This window comes from Hordeum vulgare, chromosome 3H (assembly GCF_904849725.1).
Source record: "Hordeum vulgare subsp. vulgare chromosome 3H, MorexV3_pseudomolecules_assembly, whole genome shotgun sequence".
Classification (NCBI taxonomy): Eukaryota; Viridiplantae; Streptophyta; class Magnoliopsida; order Poales; family Poaceae; genus Hordeum; species Hordeum vulgare.
In genome coordinates this window covers 586,432,152-586,456,238 of record NC_058520.1, presented here as the reverse complement: position 1 = coordinate 586,456,238, position 24,087 = coordinate 586,432,152, and the positions used below count along the sequence as shown (strand labels likewise).

The 24,087-nt window shown below is 45.1% G+C and overlaps 2 protein-coding genes and 1 long non-coding RNA gene across 3 annotated transcripts; all 3 read right to left on the bottom strand.

Moving 5' to 3' along the window:
- Positions 1-5,461: 5,461 nt before the first annotated feature.
- On the bottom strand, positions 5,462-7,322 carry LOC123442118 (protein LONG AFTER FAR-RED 3-like). Its single transcript, XM_045118216.1, has 7 exons — positions 7,283-7,322; positions 7,057-7,172; positions 6,880-6,978; positions 6,700-6,774; positions 6,150-6,281; positions 5,900-6,015; positions 5,462-5,636 (listed from the first exon to the last, which is right to left on the bottom strand). Exons 1-7 carry the CDS (start codon positions 7,320-7,322, stop codon positions 5,462-5,464), a joined length of 753 nt encoding a protein of 250 aa, XP_044974151.1.
- A 274-nt stretch (positions 7,323-7,596) lies between these two features.
- On the bottom strand, positions 7,597-8,587 carry LOC123440819. The gene is made up of 4 exons (XR_006630361.1): positions 8,512-8,587; positions 8,344-8,433; positions 8,085-8,151; positions 7,597-7,975 (listed from the first exon to the last, which is right to left on the bottom strand). It is a non-coding gene; the product is annotated as an uncharacterized LOC123440819 (long non-coding RNA).
- Positions 8,588-10,501: 1,914 nt separating this feature from the next.
- On the bottom strand, positions 10,502-13,393 carry LOC123442117 (histone H2A-like). The gene is made up of 2 exons (XM_045118215.1): positions 13,384-13,393; positions 10,502-11,314 (listed from the first exon to the last, which is right to left on the bottom strand). The coding sequence occupies exons 1-2, from the start codon at positions 13,391-13,393 to the stop codon at positions 10,701-10,703; spliced, it is 624 nt and encodes a 207-aa protein (XP_044974150.1). The 3' UTR covers positions 10,502-10,700.
- Between the last annotated feature and the right edge of the window lie 10,694 nt (positions 13,394-24,087).

Below are 24,087 nucleotides of genomic sequence, written 5' to 3'. Positions count from 1 at the left end.
TGAACCACTACATTTCTTCCCCACCCTCTCACTTGTTTGGTTGCCTGCAACCAATTAAACCATCATGCACGCAATCAAAATTGTCTTAAATGTTTGAACAAGAGAGTTCAGATAATTTTTACCATCCAACAAGAGTCATCAAATGTCTATGAACTAATCTGAACATTTCAATTTCCTCAAATCGTCCAAAAACTAGATGGGATAGTGGAGTCCGAACAAGCCAAGTCAGCCTCAAATCCCATCATAACCGACTTTTTCCTCTTCATCCCTTCTCTATGTTGGACAAGAGACAGATATTTCATATATATGGTTGGAAGGTTGCCTCCTGTTTCTGTTCAGATGTTGGGAGACACGTCCGGACATGGCAGACATTTAAGGATGTTCATTTTAGTGATTTTGGTGACATACGTCATCATTATTGTTGCCCTAAATTATGTAGTAGACATAAAAATGAATTCATAGTCGTCGCACCGCCACTCTCTTGATGAAAGAGTTATTCAAATCGATATAGATAGCTCACGTATCATGTATGGTGCGTGCACCATAATATTTTGAAAGTGCAGAGAGGGCGCGAAAACATAAAATCATCATAATCAAAATTTCCCTCCATGCGACACTTGTTTGTCATTTCCTTAACAAGAGATAAGATTTGTTTTCTCCATCTCATCTTGTTTGGCCAATTGTAGGTGGACGAATCAAGAACAGGCAGATACAATTTTTTTTAGGAACTCGTGGGAATGTGCTCTTATTTATTGATAGGCTTTTGGTTTACACGACCAATCGCAGCGAGTGCTTGTCAAAAAGCTTCCGTAACTAATCGTGTAGGGGATTTTGGTCTATTATTAGGAATTTTAGGGTTTTTTTTGGATAACAGGTAGTTTAGAGTTTAGGGAATAACAAATCTTCCTATTCCCGCTTCTTCTATTCAGGACATCATTCCCGTACTCTTTCTTTTTTAAGGAAAAAAGGGCTTATAGTATAGTATCGTATTTTTAATGCTCTCCAATTCTATAAGAATTCCTATAAGAATTTGTTAGGAGTAAATTCTTTGAACTGATTGATCCATGGCACAAATGGCCCTCTTCTGCATCTCTGAAATGTGGGCCATGTTTTTACAGCATGTGGGACACATGTTAGTTTGCAGTTATCCACGCCTATTACAAGACTCGAGAAAAAACCAATGTCTATTACAAGAAAGGACAACTCCAGCATGAAGCATGAATCACAAAATCGGTTGACCCTCCCCCCTTCCAACGCAGATCATCAAATGTCCAGGGACTACTCCGACCATTCCAATTTTCTCAAATAGTCCTCAAAGTGGCGGGAGGAGGGGGGGTGGTTAGGGGAATCCGGGCACACCAACTCAATCTCAGATTCCATCATAAACCCACATTTTCCTCTCCCTCCCTTCTCTTCATAGAGCAAGGGCAAAATTTGATGGGTATGTTTGGATGGCTGCCTCCTGTTTCGATGTCTGAAGACACATCCGGACATGTACGCGGACATTTGAGGATTTCTGTTCCGATGACAATCGTTATCATTGTCCTAAGAGTATGTAGTAGAGACAAGAATGAATTAATATCTGTCTAATTGTCACTTCTTTGATGGAAGAGTCTTTCGACTGACCGTTTGAGAAATCCATATAAATATCCTATGTACTCCCCTATATGAAGCATGCTCCATAATATTTTGAAAGTTGCAGAGGGGGTACGTAAAAAATCGCCATAATCAAAATGTTCCTTTATGTGGGACTTATTTGTAATTGACTTAACGAGATCTATTTTTTCTCCATCTCATTAAATAATTAAAGCTTCGAATTTGATTTGTAAGATTGATTTCTAGTACGAGTTTAGTTACAATATCTAGTACAATTTCAACAACATAACAAATTACTAATATCTAAAACGATTAGGAGCTCCGGAAAAATAGATTTCTTCTCCCCTTTACTACGGGCTCTTCCTAATTTAGGAAGTGATCTCACATGCATGGGTTGTGGCGTCTTCCACTTCCACCGTCATGCGGTCTACGAACTTCTAGGCATCGTTGATCCGACACCAAGCGACGGATTACCAGTGTTGCATTCGTTTCTGTGAAAATCACATATATTATCCAGGCACAGTAGCGATGGGCGGCTGGGGCGGTGTGGCCCGACGGCTGATTTAGCCTTACGGAGCTTGGCTTCCTCGACCCATTGGAAAAAGTTCCAAGCCCTCTCCTAGAACTCCCTCTTAGTGCGGTCCTCTTCCGTCTCATTTGGGAAAGATATGTGAGAAGGGATCGATCGTCGCAGGATGGTTGGTGAGGAAGATTGAGTACCACTAGTAAAGGAGGAAGGATTCACACATTCCCTCACAGCTCGCGAGTTTCATTCCGTCCAAAGCTGTAAAATATTACTCACCAATGTCATAAGTGATAAACAAACGTTTTGCACACGGGAATACCTCGTCTGGGTTGGTCCATTCAGTAGGGACCTCCTATATTGCGTGTTATGACAAGACGCAGCACGCCAGTTTGGGCTAACCCATGTCCGAGCGATCTGTTTTCTAAATTTTTGTTTTTTGTTTTTTATTTTTTATTTTCTTTTTTCTACTTTAAATAACTTTGGACTTAAATAAAGTTCCAAAAATTCTAAAATAATAATTTCGAAATAATATCTATGATAAATAAAAAAAGTTTGTGGATTCAAAAAAATGTTTGCTTATCCAAAAATGATTGAAATTGTGAAAACAAATGTTCTGGAAATCAAAAAATGTTCACGTTTTTTGAAAAAGCATGTGTATTAAAAAATAAAATTGAAAACAACTAGTCAACTCAAAAAATGATCATTAATGTAAAATTATCCTAAAAATTCAACAACTCTTCATGACTTACAAAGTAGTATATTCATTTATAAATATTAGTTGGTTCAAAAAATGATAATGCATTCCAAAAAATGTTCGTTAAATGAAAAAAATGTTACACCAATTTCCAAAGAAATGTTTGTCGATTCTATAAATGTTCGCTGATTCTGGAATGTTTTAGTTAAATATGCCCATTTTTAAAAACATATTTGCCATGGTATAAAATATTTATGAATTCAATTTTTTTTCTTCATTTCAGAAAATATTTGAAAATTTGTATAATTATTCAGGAATTTGAAAAGTATTCATGACTTCAATTTTGTACATGAGTTTAAAAAAATGTTCATGACTTCAAAAAATGTTCATGATTTTACGAGATTTAGAGTAATAGTGTGTCTCGATGGTGCAGCAAAATGTGATGATGGTCATTGAAGATTATGATTTTTTTTCTCTCGTTGCAAGTCACGGGCCATTTGCTATATTTCTCATATATACTTACCCTAATGGAGCTTTACTAGTCGGATTTATTTCTGAAAAAAACAGTCAGATTTCATGGGTTCCGGATACCCACTGCCATCTCAATTCTAGGAGTACTTTTTTTTACCAGCCAAGAAAAAAAAATTCATACGTTTTTTTTACTATGCCTTGTTTCCACGTTCCCGTAATTTAAAGAGATTTTAACAAAATGGTAGAACTTTACGGTCAAAAAAGAAAATGGCTGCATGCGCGTAGGTTCTAAATATTTTTTTTTGGAAACCACTTATCCGTCTCTACCAAACCTAACCGACTCCGTGAAGTCCACACACGGCCGCAAACCTGAACCGACGATGCGGACTCGCTCCTCGGTGGCATCCTCTCCTCCGGCGATGTGTACTCGATCTCGCTCCTCCTCGGCATCCTCTCCTCCGTCTATGTGCACTCGATCTCGCTCCTCCTCGGCATCCTCCTGTCCTCCTCCGACACGAAACACCCCCCCCCCCACCTACTAATGCAAATGACCGTGCTTTGTACCGGGTGAAAAAAATCCGTGTGTTGCAACAAGTAACAAAATTATGTATTCGTCAGTTATCAAACAAAAGAAAATATTTTTCATTATGAACTAATTAATGTATATTTTTTAGTAAAAAGATCGAGAAGGTGTTCTTGCCCATTGACATTCCAGCGATCCTGTCTATCTCACCGTGCACCAGGAACATCAACGACTACTGGGCATGGAATTTTGAGAGGAACGGCATCTTCTCCGTCCGATCGGCTTACAGGATGCTAGTAGCTACTCGCCAATGGAGAGAGGCCTGGCTGAATGTCACTTCAAGTCCGTCAAGCTCAAGCACTGATGCACGTTCGTGGAAATCCCTATGAAACACAAAGATACCGGCAAAGATCCGTATGTTTTTTTGGCGGCTATCAAAACTTTCACTCCCTATCGAGGACGTCGGAGCACACTGCAACATGACAACCTCGAATACTTGTGGACTCTGTGGCTCTCGAGATGCATGGATGCACTCCCTTTTCGAGTGTTCAATGTCCAGGTGTGTTTGGGCCCAGATCAGGGTGACTTGGTGGAACGAATCATATCTAACACAGAGCCAAATCCAAAGCAATGGATCTTCACAACGATGGATACATTATCACATGTCGACTTTATCCGTTTGGCAGTGACACTATGAGCTGTTTGGTATGCACGAAGGAAGGCCATCCATCAGGGATCTTTTCAGAGTCCGCATGCGACCAACGCCTTCATTGTTAGATTCATCTCGGAGCTAGAGTTGCTGAACTCGAATGCTCGGGCTTTCCCTCAAGCCGAGCAGCAGGTTGGTGCAGTTCAAGCAACCCGGAAAAGGTGCACCGCGCCACCAATGGGACAGGCCAAAATCCATATGGATGGAGGTGTACTACGATCAAGGGGTGGTTCTGCGGCTGCAGTTTGCCGAGACGAATTCGTGGACTATCTCGGCAGCTCTTCGTTGGTGGTTGCGGGTGTTACTGATCCTGCTACGTTGGAAGTTTTAGCGTGCAGAGAAGCTTTGGCCTTGGCAGAAGATCTTCTACTACAAAATTTTACCATCTCATCAGACTCCAAGCAGGTAGTGGAAGACATTGCTAAGGGGAACCAAGGCCGATACGGGGCTATCATCATGGAGATCAAGCACCGAGCATCAATTTTAATTGTAGTTTTATTTTTGAAAGCCAAAATGTTAACGGCAAAGTACATGATTCAGCTAAGTACTCTCGATCTCTCGGTCCAAGGCGCCACATTTGGTTGGCTCACTCCCATGATCCAAATTGTATCGCACCCCATGTGGACTATGATTAATAAAGCTTAGCTTTCCCCTAAAAAAATCAGCCAGGGTGGAAAGGGTTCAATGCTGGAATTTAAAATTGGGTGTGCCGTGTGCATCATCACACCACCCGTGTGCTACCCAGAAAGCTTTCGGCTCGTAATGCATGTATGTACAAAAAAATATTGGTGCTATGACAACAGTATCAATAAACAATATTGGTACTATGATGATAAGTAGTTTTAGAATTAACCAACAGCCATCAATGGATGGTGCTAATTAACGTATGTGCGTCTTGTATCTGAATCCAGACCGGCCCTGGCGCTGTCGCAGCGAACGGGGCTACGGATAGGCCTGCTTGCCGTTCACGTAGGTCGCCAGGACGTGCCCCGGGATGTCGTAGGCGAACTCGCACCATGAGGTTGATGGCAGGACCACGAAGTCCGCATACTTCCGTTCGGCGAGGCTGCCCACAACATGGTCCATGAAGCAGGCGTATGCGGCAGATATCGTGTGCCTGCAGCTCGTTTAGAGAGAACTCGATTAGTACACACAGAAAAACATAGTGAGTTCCTGCAAGTGTCATGCGTCATAAACACGCATATGCAGATCTTAACATCATACTGTCTGTAAATTCTACGATATAGAGATCTCAACATCATACGCTATAAGGCGAGTGGATACCAGAGTGACCAGATGTCAGTGAAGCATCCCATGGCATTTCAGAAACAGAGTATAGCCAAAATGGAACATGCATTGCATGACTGTAAAGAGACTCACGCTTTCAAGGAATCATCCAGGGGCAAGCGCTCCTCGGAGATCCAAGGCTCTTCCCACTCGGGCAGCTTGCGGGACATTGCAGTTTTAATAGCTTGCAACGGGTAAATGTCCGAAACCTGTAAAACAGACACATACAGTTAACTGTCCATATCTCTCTGCACTCGCGCGCACACACACAAAGCTGCCTGTATAACTTCCCCGCGAAACAAAATCGATATGATTGTTGAAGGGATTCCAGGGAAACACATACAGGCCAATCAGAACCAAAAGCCAGATGTGCACCGCCAGCCAGTAGTGATAGGAACAAGTAGGAGCTCCGCTCATCTTGTTCTACCCCAATCTTCTTTCCAGCAGAGTCGGCATCATCCAACAAATGATCTGGCTGCCAAAAACAATCATGTCTTTCAGAAGATGGAGATTCCGATCTACACTTAACGTACCAATATGGAGCATTTCAGATAATTTCAAGTAATGACAGGGAGAACTGTAACAAGCTAGTATGTGAAATGTTACAAATGATCTGAAAAGTAACAGATGAAACATGAATGGGAATGGCAAGAGCCCCTTAACAACATGAGAATATCTAGTTCAAGAAGTGGCACGTTCTACTACATAGATTTTGTCTTCTCAAATTGTAACTACAAGTGAAGTAACAGAATGAAGTCCTCGCGTTAGTGCTATCACAATTTTAATTTCTACACAATACGAGAGCCTCCAGACTCATATATTATGCAGCGAACAGAGATCATCATTACAAGCATTACAATCCAAAGTATAAGCAATGGAAGGGAATGGTTGACCTGCACTGATGCGATGATACCATGCTCTCCGAAGCGGTTTGCTGCACCTGGGGATAGATGCTGGGCATGCTCAATCTGATTTCATATGCAGCAAGTTTAAATTATATTCAGCTTAGTAATTACCGCAAAAGGGATTTGAGGGCGAAATCTCTTTTTCAGCACGCTAGCACAAAAACATACCCGAAACCTACGGTCCTTCATTCTATTCAAGCTAACAACCTTGTCGAACATATCTAGCAGCATATTGATTGCTTTATCTCCAATTACATGTATGGCAACCTTAAAGAGAACAACATTACTTAATTTCTCAAATTTATGCTAAATGTAATTATCCATGTGCAAATGGAAAACGTGTACCTGAAGTCTTGATTTGTCTGATTCTGATGTTGCATTGAGCAGAATATCCATATCTAACAATTGGAGACCATAATCGCCAGGAGCATTCTCATAAGGCTGCCCATATAAATTAAACACTTATCAACTTCCTTGCTGAACAAAGTCAGGGAGGGGGAGGCAATATTACAGGAAAGATGTCATGTCAAGATAGGGGACTTAAGTTGTCGTGTGTATACACTGAAATTGCCATGTTGAGTGTCAGTAGACCAAAATCTATAATTCCCCATGTCTTAGATCACTTAATATCCGTGTTGAGCTCAAACTCAAGCCACTACTGATGACAATCTATTAAAAAAAGCTTGAGAAAAACATCACTCACTGAACATAGGAGAAGGTGAAGCACCAACGGAGGCGGGGGCGAGTAGGTCCAGGAGGAAAGGTTCCACCACGACACTCGTGCCTATTTTCCCACGTTTCACGCAAGTCGCGTCGCCACCAAATGTATACAGCGGAAGCGGAACAGATCAAAATGGAGTTTTCAGCAACCGTTTGAGCTGAGCGTTTTGTGTATGTAGTATTGTTACACAAGACTTTGAACTGCTATAAGACAAACACTGCGATCCGGTTGCTTACACAAGAGAGTAAGAAAGAATAAACCTCTATGATTGACACATCTGGGATCAAATAATTACCAGCAAAAGTCGAGTGAGTAGGAACTGCATTACAATAATATAGTATTCTTGACCAAAATTCCTCCTGAGCTCTCTGCTCGCCTTTCCAGGGCAGCTCAGTTCCTGGCTACCGTCCTACTGGCTGGCTGGCTACATGCTGCTCCACTTGGAATTACCCTACCCGAGCTTTCCGATCTCCATCTTCTTCTTGATTGCACGATGACCATGGTACACAAATGAATCTATGATGCCAGCCACGGTGAATATTCCTGCCACCAGAGTGGAAGATCAACCATGGGTTAGAAAATTTATCACCTCTGCCACGCACACACTCCGTATTTTGGAAGGAAAAGCACCAACACATGGTTGCACATGTACCTCCAACAATCGCACATATGTTTGTCAACAAGTGAAGAAGCGATGTGTTTTCTTCAGTAAAATCAACCTGTCAAACAATTCAGTTTTCAGGATGACCACAGAAATACCCTTACAAGATCTACAAGGGCTCAACATGATACCGAGTAAGAAACAAACTAAAAGTACCACCTCAAGGATTAATATCCAAGGTAGATGAACTGCAAAGTGCAGCTCTAGCTTCAACAGTAACAACATTAAATAAAAGAGATCCTCCCATAACCTGAATTGGCGAAAATTCCTAGAAGAAATATACACCGGGCGGGGGCCTTGGAAGGCAAATTGCTTCTCTAAAGTGCTCCGTCACAGAAAACTGCAGATGGAAGTCAAGTATTGGCCAGAAACTTTGGCTTGGTAATAAAGGGTAAACATTAAAATCCATGATGTTTACCTGATTTGAGTGAATCTTTCGCCCCCTGATATCTGTATAGATAGTAGGGACAACCTGTATAAAAAAGAGATGATTAGTAAACTGAAGCAGAAAGGTTGGCATCTCTCCATATACATAAACACTGTAATGGTGAACAGAAAAATCAGACAAATCGAGACCTGTGGAGACGGCGCCCTTCTTGAGGTCCACGACGAAGATCTCCTCGTCAACGCCCATCTTCTGTAATCAGATCGAAGCTCCGAGGGCCGAAGCCCCCGCGCCCAGCCGTCACGCCGCCCGTCGCACGCCGAGATCCGCGAGCCGCCGCCCTCCCCATGGCCTAGCTAGGCCAGAGCTGCAACCTCTGCAGTCGTTCCCCGTCGAGATCCGCGAGCCGCCGCCCTCCCCATGGCCTAGCTCGGCCAGAGCTGCAACCTCTGCAGCCATTCCCCGCCGAGATCCGTGCGCCACGGCCCTCCCCATGGCCTAGCTCGGCCAGCACTGCAACCTCTGCAGCCGTTCCCCGCCGAGATCCGCGCCACGACCCAAAACATTTTTTCCACTTACTATAGGACTGCGGGTTGATTTCGAAAGAACAGAATGACTTTTCTGCAAAAACGCCAGCGACGGACGATAGAAAATGTGACACCTACATATAGACAATGGGCGTCAGTATCATTGGTTCAAACTCCAACTCCATCATAAAGCTGCACAATTACCACAAAAACACAATTGCAATGACCATAGTATGCCACAAATTCTTGAATCAAACCACAAAATCGCTCAAGGTGCTCGATCCGAGAAGCCCAAGTGCGTCAACCGAGCTGATTCCACAAGCGCGGCCCAACCGGCGGACAACTACAGGGGGTCAACGCGAGCGAGCATCTTCTTCCAGACGAACTCGAGGCGGCCATGGCCGATCTTGTGCGGCGCGGGGAAACGACAAGCGATTGGGGACAGCTCCTCCACGTGGCCGCCGCCGCCGACGTCTAGATGGAGGTGGCCTCCCTCCTCCCGCTCGAGCACGGCGCCAACAGCGGCCAGATGGAGGCGGCCTCCCTCCTTCCGCTCGAACACCGCGACCGACAGCGGCCAGATGGGGCCCGCCTCCCTCCTCTAGCGTTGCCCTGCCTCCTCGTGGCCCGAGCATGGCGCCTACGATGGCGAGATGGAGGTGGCCTCCCTCCTCCCGCCCGAGCACAACACCGACGGCGCCCAGATGAAGGCAGCCTCCCTCTTCCCGTCGAAGCACGACGACGACGACGGCCAGAAGTAGGCGGGCTCCTTCCTCCCGTCCTACCACGGCGACGGCGACGGGCAGATGGAGCCGTCCTCCCTCCTCCCGTCCGACCATGGCGAACCGTCCTCCCTCCCCCCGCTCTCCTGCGCCTCACCTGCGCGTGGATAAGATAAACAAAGGACCGTAGGGTGAATTCTTACAAATGTAGGGGTTGTTGTATAGAAACGAAACGTTTTTAAGATCCACTTAAGAAGGGACCGTGGGTTAAATTCTCAAAAACCATAGGGACCTTTCTGCAAAAACGACGACGACCGGACGGACGACAGAAGCAATAGCCGCTTTATTATTAGGGAGAGATAACAGTGAGAAAATCTACCTTAATTACACTGTAACTCTAATGTAAATTCTTAGAGGTTTACACTGTCATTATACTGAATTTACACTGTATAGAAACTGTAGCTTATACAGTTTTTACACTGCAACTCTACTGCAAGTTGATGGGGAAGAGGTTTAACTTTCCATGCCAATGCCTACGTTTTTTAGTCTGGGTGTCATGTCTAGTACCGGTGGACTTTTGGGTCCATTTTTTTAAGTGTTCTCGTGTGTCGGTTTTCACGTGTTTGTCAGGTAGATCGATTAGCGCACAGACATACAGACCATGCATATAGACAGCGGCCATGTATTTTTTAAATACAACCGCAAAAATGGAGCAGTAAATTGAATCTACAAGTATGAGCCGAACAACTGCAGGCTGTCAAAATTCGTTGCCAATTTCAAGGGCACAGGCAACAGGTCGCGCGCCACAGATGCAAATCTCCGGTGCATATTTGGGAACTCAAAAGAGATTTCTGAATTACTTCCATCACAACAAAAGGTACATCAACAACTAACCGAACGACTTCACACCCCTATTCAGATTCAGAAGAACACTACACAGCACACAGCCTAAACGACACAGAACGCATCTCCCTCAGGCCTTCTTCGGGGTGGCGGCCTTCTTGGGCGACTTGGGCGCCTTGCCCTCCTTCTCCACGGTCCTCTTGGGTAGCAGCACCGTGTTGATGTTGGGGACCACGCCGCCGTGCGCGATGGTGACGCCGGCCAACAGCTTGCCGAGCTCCTCGTCGTTCCTGACGGCGAGCAGAAGGTGGCGGGGGATGATGCGGCTCTTCTTGTTGTCCTTGGCGGCGTTCCCGGTGAGCTCCAGCAGCTCGGCGGCGAGGTACTCGAGGACGACGGCGAGGTAGACGGGGGCGCCCGTGCCGAGGTGCTGCACGTAGGGACCCTTCTTGAGGTACCGCCCGATGCGGCCGACGGGGAACTGGAGGCCGGCCTTGATCGAGCGGGACACCGACTTCCTCCTGGGACGGTGCCGGAGGCGTCCATGCCGTCCTACCACGGCAACGACGGCCAGAAGGAGGCGGGCTCCCTCCTCCCGTCCTACCACGGCGACGACGGCCAGAAGGAGGCGGGCTCCCTCCTCCCGTCCTACCACGGCGACGGCGACGGGCAGATGTAGCCGTCCTCCCTCCTCCCGTCCGACCACGGCGAGCCGTCCTCCCTTCCCCCGCCTGAGCACGTCTCCTGCGCCTCACCTGCGCATGGATAAGATAAAAAAAAAGACCGCAGGGTGAATTCATATAAATGTAGGGGTTGTTGTGTAGAAACGAAACGTTTTTCAGATCCACTTAAGAAGGGACCGCGGGTTAAATTATCAAAAACCATAAGGACCTTTCTGCAAAAACGACGACGACTGGGCGGACGACAGGAGCAATAGTCCCTTTATTATTAGGGAGGGACTAGCAAAAGGACCCGTGCGTTGCAACGGAAGAAAAACAATTATAATCTCCAACGGTGCTGACATATTATGTCTTTAAAATTTTAGGACATTTCTTAAAATGCATGAACATTTTTTGAATTAGCAAACATTTTTTCAATTACACTCAAAAAATAACACACAAACTTTTTTTCAAGATCCTGGACTTTTATTGTTTTCACCAACATTGTTCTCAAAATTATGAACATTTTCCTGAATATGCGAATAATTTTACAAAAATCCTGAGCATTTTTTGAATTCACAAACATTTTATATTTTCTTCAAACTTTTATTTCAAAATTCCCAGTTTTATAAATTGCAAAAGTTTTTCAAAGTTTTAAATTATTTAAACTAAAAAATGAAACAGAAAAATGAAAATAAAATATGAGACTAAGAACAGAGGCACGAACTGTTTTTAAGATTTTTACACGAACTTTTGTTTAAAATCGTTGACTTTTTTATTTTATGGACATTTTCTCACAGTTTAAACATTTTTTAAAACTCCTGAGTAGTTTTTAAATTCTAAAAAAATGCTTTTTTGAATATTTTATTTCGAAATTCTCAGTTTTTTAAAATTGAGAAAAGTTGTTTGAAGTTCTAAATTATTTAAAGTAGATAAACAAAATGGAGCTGAAAATAAAAATAAAAAAACTAAACTAAAAAAATAGACGCCCACGCATGGGCCGGCCAAAATAGGTGTGCTGCATCTTTTTCCAACGCCCAGACCGTAATATAGTAGGTGCCTACATGGGCCGGCCCAGTCCGGATATTTTCCTGTTTGAAACGTTTTTTATGACTTATAGGTGGTATTGGTGTGTAATTTTAGTCAACTTTAAGGACAATTTGGATGACGTACGGAAGAAACACTATTTGCTTTATTAGTAGGTAAAGACTAGTAAAAGTGCCCGTGCGTGCACCGGGTTAGATTATCGATTTTCAGATCATGTATTTAGTATTTGACCCCTGCCCATCATGTTCTTCGTCAACATCTACGTAAACTCCGCACCGCCTTTGAAATGCAAGTAGGTATGTAAACATACGACAAATGATTATATATAGTAACGAATAATATCTATACGAACTCTCCAAGCAGAAGAAAATAAAAAGTACTAATAAAAACAATTTCCTCCATATTGAAATTAAGTTGTAAATAAAGGCACAAACTGCTCGGCACAAACTTGAAAATTTGATTTTTGTATGAGATATAGCAATTCCAATGGTCATTATTTTAGCAGTCTTATTTTACCTTTTTTCGTAAAATTTAATATCCATAGATTATAAGATGACCTGCATGATTATAGATTTTAAATATATTCCATTAGGCGACTGGTGTTATTGCACAAGGGTGCTCAATGTTGCAACTTGGCATGCGTTGATGCAAGGTCGGTCATCTCCGTTACAAGCCGCTCGCCTTTTAGTATTTTGCAAAGCCACTTGCGCGATGCTGCACTCATCGATATTGTCAAGGGTGTTGCGGTCGCTACATCAGATTTGCCTCTCTTTAGACAGGGGTACTTGGAATTTTAGCCTCTTAAAAAGACTATTTTTAGTCAGACTAAAATAAGTCTCTTGGATACAAACACCCAGATGTGAGATCGTTAAATTTCATCTGGATTTATTTATTTTTGAAATAAAATCTCATCTGGATTGTTACGTAGCAAATCCGATGAATAAATACCACCGCCACCCAATATGAATGCAGTCAATCTTTTGCTCCTCGTTTTGCTTGCACACGCATTGGTTTCCTTGATTGATTGATGATTGATGGGTGAAAACGGTAAATGAATGAGTGAAGAAAGAAAAATGAGAACGTGGTCGTGGCAGCCTTCCTTCACACCTCTTGTCATCGTAGCGGTTAATAATTGGGGATCCCAAACCCCAACCCCAACCCAAATCAATCCCCTCCGACCAGCCAGCCGCCGCGGCAATGGGGGCGCCACGCGCCGGCGACATGGTGACCACGCAGGTCAGCCTGGGCGGGTTCGACGCCACCGTCCGGGCGCGCGACCTCGCCGATTTCCTCGAGCTGGAGGCGGGCCCCGTCTGGCGCTGCCGCGTCAAGACCAACACCTACCCGCAGGACGCCGACCCCGACTTCCTCTTGCCCGCCGCCCTCGCCCCCGGCCGGACGCAGCAGCGGCTCGTCCCCGTCCCGCCGCACGCTTTCCTCCACTTCGCGCGCCCGGAGGAGGCCCGCCGCGTCGCCGACGCCGCCCGCAGCTGCGAGCTCATCCTCTCCGGGAAGCCGCTCAGCGCCGCCTCCGCGCCCACAGCGCGCTCTGGGCCTCCTGCCGCCGCGGCATCGCGCCCTTCCGCTTCCCTGGGGCCCGCCTCGAGGTCGGGGACCTCCCCGCCCCGACGCCTTCCTCGCCGCCTGGCGCTGCCCCGCCGCTGGGCTCGAGTTCGCCGTCGACCCGTTCGATGGCTCCTGCCGCCTCATCTTCGCCCGCGACACCGCATTCGCCTTCAAGGAACTCCACGAGGCCGCCGTCGTCATGCGCTGCGACGCACCACCCCGCGCCGGCGTACTCACCCTGCCTCCTCGATGCGTGATCTCACTACAGGAATCAGCTTCTTTGTCGTGTGCCATCACAGACGGCAAAGACAAAATCCCGGACGGCAAAGACAAAACAGCAGACGGCAAAGATTCTCACGGCCGGCAAAATTTCTGCGTCAGCCTACGACGGCATAGGACCTTCTTTGCCGTCTGCCCCCCCCCCCCCAAGCGGATGGCAAAGCTCTTTGCCGTCAGCTTTCCTTAGGAGCAGTCGGCAAAGTGCTCGAGACGGCAGCCGCCAGGCGTTGCCTCCGTTAGGGGTTAACGGAGGCTTTGTCGTCTGCCTCCCCCTTTATCTTTGCCGTCAGCCTCCTCCTCCTCCCCCTCTCCACTCTTTGTAGTCTGCCTCCCCCTTCATCTTTGTCGTCTGCCTCCTCCTCCCCTCGCCCCTCCACTCTTTGCCGTCTGCCTCCCCCCTCCACTCTTTGTCGTCTGCCTCCTCCTCCCCCCTCCTCTGTGCCCTCTTCTTTGCCGTTTGCTCACCCTGGAGGCTGACGGTAAAGAGTTTATATAGACACCCCAGAATGCACAGCTGGGTGCCATGTGGCACCTTTGCCATCTGCCAGCTGATGGCACAGGTCTTTGCCATCAGCTGGCAGACGACAAAGAGCCCATATAGTACCTGTTTTTTTGTTTTATATTGTTTCACAGCACGCACGCACGCACACACACACACACACACACACACACACACACACACACATATATATATATATATATATATTTGACAGCATATTTATATAATTCACCACACATATATGATATATAGTTCACCACACATATACTTGCCAACACATATATATAATACAACACACATATATGATATACATATAAATCAATGTACATCCCCATATATCGGAAGAACCAACATACAAAGTATTGCACTGTTTATCCATATATACATATACATATAGTTCGACATTGTTCATCAACTCAAATGAAAACTAGATGATATACATATAAAGCTCATCCATCAACATTGTTCAACTCCATGAAAGCTAGCTTCCATGTATGTAGTATATCCAATCTGCAAAAATGTGAATAAGAAAGTCAGAAGAAGAACAAAATATGATGTTTTTCAGCTAATTATGTCATTTTTAGCGGAAAACAAGCTAAGAATATAATATTCATGAGCTAACCAAGGTTCTTATACCATTTTTAGCTTATTATGGCATTTTAGAGCTAAATGGGTTAATTAAAGCAAGGATAATATGAAAGAGGAGAAGAAAGAGGAGGAGGAGGAGAAGAAGAAGAAATCAAGAAGAAGGAGGAGAAGAAGGAGAAGGAGGAGGAGGAGAAGGACTAGAAGGTCCTTGGCCTTCTCCTCCTCCTCCTGCTCCTCCTCCTTCTCCTGCTCCTCCTCCTTCTCCTTCTTCTCTTCTTCTTCTTCTTCTTCTTTCTTTTCATTTTGCCTATTTCTTCTCCTCTTCTCCTCTTGTTGGAGCTAAATTACCTAATTGTGTCTTTTTGGAGCTAAATGGGTTAATTATCCCATTTTAGAGGAAAACAAGCTAAGTATATAATATTCATGAGCTAACCAAGGTTCTTATGCCATTTTAAGCTTATTATGGTATTTTGGAGCTAAATGGGCTAATTATGTCATTGTTGGGGAAATTAAAGCAAGGATAATATGGAAGAGGAGAAGAAAGAGGTGGGGGAGGAGAAGAAGAAGAAATCAAGAAGAAGGAGGGGAAGGAGGAGAAGGACTAGAAGGTCCTTGGCCTTCTCCTCCTTCTCCTCCTCCTCCTCCCCCTCCTTCTCCTCCTTCTCCTTCTTCTGTTCTTCTTCTTTCTTTTCATTTTTCCTATTTCTTCTCCTCTTGTTGGAGCTAAATTACCTAATTTTGTCTTCTTGGAGCTAAATGGGCTAATTATCTCATTTTAGAGGAAAACAAGCTAAGTTTGGAGGAGAAACTTACCGTAGTGGTCATCAAGGAGGAGAAACACCACGATTGCTCGCGGCGGCTTCGTTTGGAGGCGGTTGCCCTAGAGAAGGGTCGTGCGATGCCACTCGGGAGTTATTCTGCAGAAAAGATATTTTGCAATGTCTCATTTAGCAGGATGACACTCAATTATTAATACTAGTTTATAATGGAACTCACCGTGCCAATCGAAGAGAAGACAGGCATCGGCGGAGGGACTTGACCGCTCTTCTCGCACAGACCCTGAAGAGTGGGTCGTATTAGTTAGTAATGAAACAGACATTACACACATGATTTGGCTAATGTGAAAAAAAAACATACCACAAAAAGCTCGTACAGGGCCCGTTGACCCGCCTCATTCCGGGCCCTCTCCTCCTCAAGCAATTGTGTCGTGGTCTGGTCCCTCTCATCAAGAGCAGCCTGAAGAGCAGCCTGGCTTGCCAGTCTCTCTTTCTCAAGAGCAGCCTGGTTTGCCGCTCTCTCTTTCTGAAGAGCAGCCTGAAACACCATTCCTCGTTACCACAGTAATGATCTATGGTGACACACATAATGAAATGGATGAAAGTGTTCTTAGTCCGTACAACTAACCTCGATGGCAAGTTCGACTGGCCGTGGACGACGCGTTATCTCAGGACAGCTGCTCGACTGGCACGCCTTGATCTCCGGAAGAGTGAGTGGATAACGTATTATCCCATCTCCAATGGCTATCAAGCCATGGGGCCTCCCACCACCAGATATCATCACCAGCTCTGGATCCAAAGGTTCCTGGCTAGGGTTAAAGTCATCCCCTTTCGTAGCCTTCCCCGCGTCCCTGTATGCCACGAGCTTCTGGTGGGATGATATGTTGGTGAAGTTATTGGGATCATCCAGGTCAGACTCAGAGAATGCCTTTGCCTTCTTGTACGAGGCAGTATGGGCCATGCCATAAAGGTCGTACAAGTGTGGCATCTCAGTCTTATTGTGATGCGCCTAAAAGAGAGGAACAAAATATTAGCATCAAGAATGAATTGCATGAATCATGAAGCAAATCACATACCCAGTTTCGTCCAAACTGAAGTAAGTTGGCGCTGCCTTGATGGTGTGGCACACCAACCATTTGGCTACGCCGATCCCTCGCATTCTCGTGGATGGCTCGCGAGCTGCCTGTGCACCACTCATCAACCAACGCGTCCCAACAATCCATCTTATCCGCACACCATCTCGGGGGCACCTGTAAGTTATTAGAAAGAATTTTTAGCGCTACGCCTATGAATGAAATCAATAAAACTACGTAGAAGGACTTAAGAATAGGTAATTACCTTCATGTATTGCTCCTTCTTCAGAAACTTTCCGCGGCAATCCTTCTTCTGCTTCTTAATACCACGCGTGGCGTAGTAATCTCGAATAGCCTGCGGCCGAGCCTCGTGGCGCAAGTTCTGTAGTAACCGCCTACACTCGGCCTCGAGAACCCTGGCCGCCTCCTCCTCATATCCATCCTCACACCTATAGAAGGTCTGCAATCAAACGTGAAAACACCGATTAGTACAATAATTAGCTATATTGTTAATTTTAGATTCTGTAAAAGGATAATTACCCAAAAGCTCTTGATCACCATCTCCGCCCTCGTGTGGCACAAGACACCATCTATAATCTCCTCCGGCGGCACCCGCGCAGCCTGGTAGTGCTCCTAGGTCAATCCTAGTGTAGGCACCTGACCCTCACCAGGCAACGTGACAAACCCCGGGAAATTTGTCCGACAAAGCACACCAAGGATGGAGTTCGGCCTACGGACTCCAAGAGGGTGTACCCATCCCCTGCAGTATGATAAGGTCAACGCATTAGATATTTGAACAAACTTGAAGGCAAAAGCTAAAAAAGGGTAAATGTACTTACCTATCTCCTTCAGGTTTAATCTCCGGCCTCTGCTCGCGGGTAGCCGGGGCGACCGGGAGACGTGTACTACCACGCTTGTACACGGTGGCCCCGTCCACCTGCACATCGCCCTCACTATCTGTAAGCTTATCCCCGCCATCCCCGCCCCCTGAGCCACCCGGACCCTCGGTCCAATCCGGCAACTCGGTATGATCCGGCCAGGTCTCCCATCCGGGCCTCTCCACGTCGGGTGAAGCCTCCGGAACCGTAGTCTCCTCCGGCTTCTCCTGGGCCGAATGCACCTCGACCCGAGGCTGCTCCTGGACCGGAGTCTCATGGGACGAATGCCCGTCAACAACAGGCTACTGGAACGGAGTCCCCGTAGCCTCCTCCGCAAACGGGTCGACCATACTAGTCCTATGCTCGGGTGAATGAGCTGGTGGTGGTGGCGAGGACGGCTCAACAGTCCTCCTGGATCTTCCGCGGCCACCACCTCTCCCTGTACCCTTCCCCTTCTTCCCTACCTGACCAGCACCTCTCCCAGTGGGAAATGCCACCGACGAAGAAGAACCCACGGGTGGTGTCGACAGACTGTCTGCCAAGGCTCTACGGAGAGATAGGGGTGGAAGGGAAGTACCACCCCTCGTGCGGGGCGCCTGGGAAGAACCCGTCGAGCGATCTAGACCAGCGCCCACCATCTTTCCACACCTGGTGACCTGCCATGATAAAGATTAAAAGAAATTAGTACAACATAAAAAAATTGAATAACTGACATGAATAATAATATGTACATGAATAATAAAGATTAAAAAATATATAATTTAAGTTGTAAATCTTACAAACTAATAATCATCATCAATAAATGCATCATCATCATCACTATCACGCATGTCTTCATGAATGACGTGCTCGTCGGGTTCAACGGTGTGAAGTTGTGAAAGGCCTTTCTTTAATCGTTGAAGCATTGACAGGTCATCCGCATCAGTAACCTCTACGAGTTCCAGGTCTTCTGGTTCCGGCTCAGGGCTGGAATCGGATTCATTGTCGCTTTCTACTTCCATGTTCTTGGGTGAAGCATGGCGGTTCTTGAAACGTTTCTTGGAAAGACGTGTTTCTTGGAAGAATTCTCCATCATATGTGTCTGGGTTAATGTGAGGTTCATAATCCTGTTCATTTGGGAGAAGTGGTCTGACATGTGGCGGCACTTCATAAACACCATACCAACCTTCGAGATTCTTATCCATTTGGCATGCCCACGGTAGATAGAAAACTTGGATCGCCTGTTGAGCCGTAATATAGACATCGTGAACATCTAAATGGGTGTTTGGATTGATTTTGACTAGTCCTATATGTTCATGAGTCCTCCTAGTCTTTTTCGACTGGAACCAATAACATTTGAAGACTACGACGTTCGGTGGGTTTTCACCATAGAATTGAAGTTCATAAATTGCTTCAACTCTTCCATAATACTCGATAACACCTTCGCTGATAGCAGAGACACCACAATTTGTAGATTTCCGGTCGGGCATAGATAGCTCTTTGCCAAAGGTACGAAAGAGATACCCGTTGATGTTGTATTTCTCAAATGAACGGACCTTATAGTCAAAACCATTAGCGACTTGTCTCAATTCGGCGTCCATAGACTCTGAATTAGCCTACAAGTTTAATACGAAACGGTTGTTGCATTAGCCGCAGGTTAGACCAAGAATGAAATGGTCCATTTTTGATAATTACCGTTTGTTTGAACCAAGAGATAAAACCAGGATAGCCGCCTCCTGTCTTTGACAGAAGCTCATACTCTTCGACGGAATCATTTTCGATCACCCTCCATCCGAGAATTTGACAACGTAACGGCTTTTTGAAATATCCGGGAATAAGAGTAGTTCAAATGAATTAGAAGTTACGGGAAAATGTGCCGAGAACTCACTCGATGTACGACCGCACTTCTGTTAGGTTGTTGAAGATATACAACGAAATGTTCCGCCATTCTTCGACATCCAAAGTTATTGGTTTCGAAGTACCGGCTGGTGCGAGCTTCCCTTTGAATAGGCTGAGGTTGGACCCTCCTTTTTAGGGTCTGCATCATTGTGCCGAGGCTTCGGATTATGCAAATGATGATTTTTGGCTTCGTAGTGTGCTGTCACAAAGTTTGCCACCTCCTCAGTAATGAATGCCTCAGCCATCGATGCTTCAATTCTACGCTTATTTTTACATTTAGCTCGAAGGGTCTTCTGCATCCTCTCAGTTGCATAGCACCAACGATCTTGCACGGGCCCACCCAATCTTGCATCGGTCGGTAGATGTAAAATCAAATGCTGCATTGGATTAAAGAAGCCCGGTGGAAAGATCTTCTCTAACTTGCACAACAACTCCGGTGCAAACTCCTCCATGTCTTCTACCACGCCAGGCGACAATCCTTTCGCACAAAGAACACGGAAGAAATAGCTCAGCTCCGCGAGTACTAGCCATTCATCCTCAGGAATAAAGCCACGTAACATCACCGACATTACCCGCTCTAGCCATATGTGCCAATCATGACTCTTGAGACCAAAGCTTTTTAATTTTTCAAGACTCGCTCCCCTCTTTAGATTCGCTGCATACCCATCGGGGAACATCAAGTGCATTTTGACCCACAAGATAATTTCCCTCATAGCTGGCCTTCCAAGATTGAACCAGGCCTTTGGCTTCGACCACTTCTGCTTTCCTTTGCCTTCTCGCATGTTTTGTAACGGTCTATGACATAGTGTCTCTTGATCGACTCTAGCCTTAATATTATACTTTGTCTTCCCATCTATGTCGAACAATGTACCAAAAATAGCCTCTCCAATATTCTTTTCAGTGTGCATCATGTCGATATTGTGTGGAAGAAGGAGGTCTTTTAAGTAAGGCAAATCCCAGAAGCATGGCTTGTGAGTCTAGGCGTGTTTTGAATTATACCCCTTGAAATACCGTGGACACTCTGGATCAGGCTCGAGGGCGTTTAACTGATCCAGGATCTGTTGGCCTGTGAACGCAGGTGGTGCCAAGTTTTTGACAACTTTACCTTTGGTAAAGTTCTTCTTGTCTTTTCTGAACTGATGGTCAGGATCCAGGAACTGTCTATGCAAGTCAAAGCAAGAATACTTCCGACCCTCCTGCAACCAATGAAATTGAAGAGCTGCCTTGCATTGGGGGCACGAGAACCTTCCATGCACACACCATCCAGAGAATAGCGCATACGCCGGCAAGTCATGCATAGAGTACATGTACCACACATGCATTTTGAAGTTTTCTTTTCTAGCGGCATCGTATGTCTTGACCCCATTTTCCCAAGCTTCTTCCAATTCATCCTTAAGTGGTTGCAGGTACACATTCATATTCTTCCCCGGATAATTGGGCCCTGGAATTATCAACGTCAGAAATATGTTCTTTCTTTGCATAATCTGCCCGGGGGGAGATTGAGTGGAATTACAAATACAGGCCAACAACTGTATTGGGTTGCCGTCATGCCGAAGGGATTAAAACCATCCGTGGCGGCGCAGACTCGAGGATTCCTTGGATCTGCCGCTTTATCCTGATGCAATCCATCGAAATGTTTCCACGCTTCCCCATCCGATGTGTGTACCATCATCTTATTCCCATCCGCATCTAGTTTGGTTCTTTTGCCCAATTTGTGCCATGTCATCTATCTGGCTGTCTCTTCGACCATGAAAATACATTGAAGTCTTGGTACGATTGGCATATACCGAAGAACAGTAACTGCGATTTTGGTCTGCCTCTTCTCACCCATACCGTTGTCTACCACAAGATACCTGCAAGACTCGCAATTGGGACAATAGTCCAAGTGTGCATACTCCTTCCTAAATAAGACACATCCTTTCTCACATGCATCTATCTTCTCATAGGGCACCTTAAGTACACGAAGTATTTTGTCCGACTAGTACAGGTTTGCAGGCATGGCATGGCCTTTCGGTAGGAAACGTCCAAATAGTGTCATCATCACGTCGTAGCATTCTCTTCCCAAATTGAACTGAGCATTCAGAGCCATTACTTGTGCAATTGCATCCAGCTGACAGAGCTCAGTGTGCTCATGGAGAGGACGTTTTGAAGACTCCAACATTTTATAAAAGGCCTTTGCAGATTCCTCCATCTCATCTTCCGAATCCCGAGCAACATCAAAGTCTTGCACCATGTCTTCGATCCCGGTACCATGCTCGTCCGTGCGACGACGGACCACCTCAGCTCTTGTGCGTTGTATAGACTCACCATGAAATGTCCACACCGTATAATTAGGCTTAAAACCCCTCCTCTGCAGGTGTTTAATCATTACAGCCTCTGTCGTCTTTTTATAGTTGTCGCATCCAGGACAGGGGCAATAGTTACTTTCCTGGCCATTTGCGAATGCGGCTTTCACAAATTCCTTTGTTTTTACAAACCATTCTTTCGTCATCTCTTTCTGACTAGGGTGACCGGTATACATCCACGCACGATCACTCATCTTGCGTAGCTACTAAAGACAGAAGAAATATATTTATATATAATTTAGCATTCATATTCATCGGTTAATTAGGTTCGCCATTTTTATTACGTCCAGGCAACCCACACGCTAATAGGTAAAGATAGGTCCTAATCCCACCCGAGTATGTGTAGATTGGGTTCGTTTTCCCATGCTCTCCTCCGGATCCAACGCAAAATTTTGGCAGCACCTCCCCGCTGTTCTCCTGATACACGTCTCCGCAATAAACAGAGAGGATGTGCATCCGGAGAACAAAGGGGGAGGCACTGACAAAATTCCGCATCGGATCCAGAGCACAGCATAGGGGAAAATGAACCCAATCTATACATACTCGGGCTGTCCATGGATAATGTTGGACAATTCGAAAGGATGGCGGTTATAAATATGCAAAGACATGCATATTTATAGATGTCGCCCTTTCGAACGGGAGATGCATACTGGTCACGCATACTGATAAGTTAATTGAATTACCTAAATCTATAAAGTTTCATCCGGAAACCGAGCCACAGTAAATGAAGGGTGGGGAGGAGATGAAATTTGTATTGACCCACGAATGCAGGGGCGGAGCTCGTACAACGCACGGGCAGGTCTTCGCACAGCAGACCTCACAGCAACGAGACAACTATCACATGTAAATCCACCCGATCAACACAAATATTCCAATTATGTCATTTTAGAGGAAAACAAGCTAAGTATATAATATTCATGAGCTAACCAAGGTTCTTATGCCATTTTGAGGTTATTATGGCATTTTGGAGCTAAATGGGCTAATTATGTCATTGTTGGGGAAATTAAAGCAAGGATAATATGAAAGAGGAGAAGAAAGAGGAGGATAAGAAGAAGAAGAAATCAAAAAGGAGGAGAAGGAGGATAAGGAGGAAGAGGAGAAGAAGGAGAAGGAGGAGAAGGTATTTTTCTTATCTTCTTCTTCTATCTTTCTTTTCATTTTTCCTATTTATTCTCCTCTTCTCCTCTTGTTGGAGCTAAATTATCTAATTATGTCTTTTTGGAGCTATATGGGCTAATTATGTCATTTTAGAGGAAAACAAGCTAAGTATATAATATTCATGCGCTAACAAAGGTTCTTATGCCATTTTGACCTTATTATGGCATTTTCGAGCTAAATGGGCTAATTATGTCATTGTTGGGTTAATTAAAGCAAGGATAATATGAAAGAGGAGAAGAAAGGGGAGGAGGAGGATAAGAAGAAGAAATCAAGAAGAAGGAGGAGAAGGAGGAGAAGGAGAAGTACTAGAAGGTCCTTGGACTTCTCCTCCTCCTCCTCCTCCTTCTCCTTCTTCTCTTCTTCTTCTTATTCTTCTTCTTTCTTTTCATTTTGCCTATTTCTTCTCCTCTTGTTGGAGCTAAATTACCTAATTATGTATTTTTGGATCTAAATGGGTTAATTATACCATTTTAGAGGAAATCAAGCTAAGAATATAATATTCATGAGCTAACCAAGGTTCTTATGCCATTTTGAGCTTATTATGGTATTTTGGAGCTAAATGGGCTAATTATGTCATTGTTGGGGAAATTAAAGCAAGGATAATATGAAAGAGGAGAATAAAGAGGAGGAGGAGAAGAAGAAGAAGAAATCAAAAAGGAGGAGAAGGAGGAAGAGGAGAAGAAGGAGAAGGAGGAGAAGGTATTTTTCTTATCTTCTTCTTCTTCTTCTATCTTTCTTTTCATTTTTCCTATTTATTCTCCTCTTCTCCTC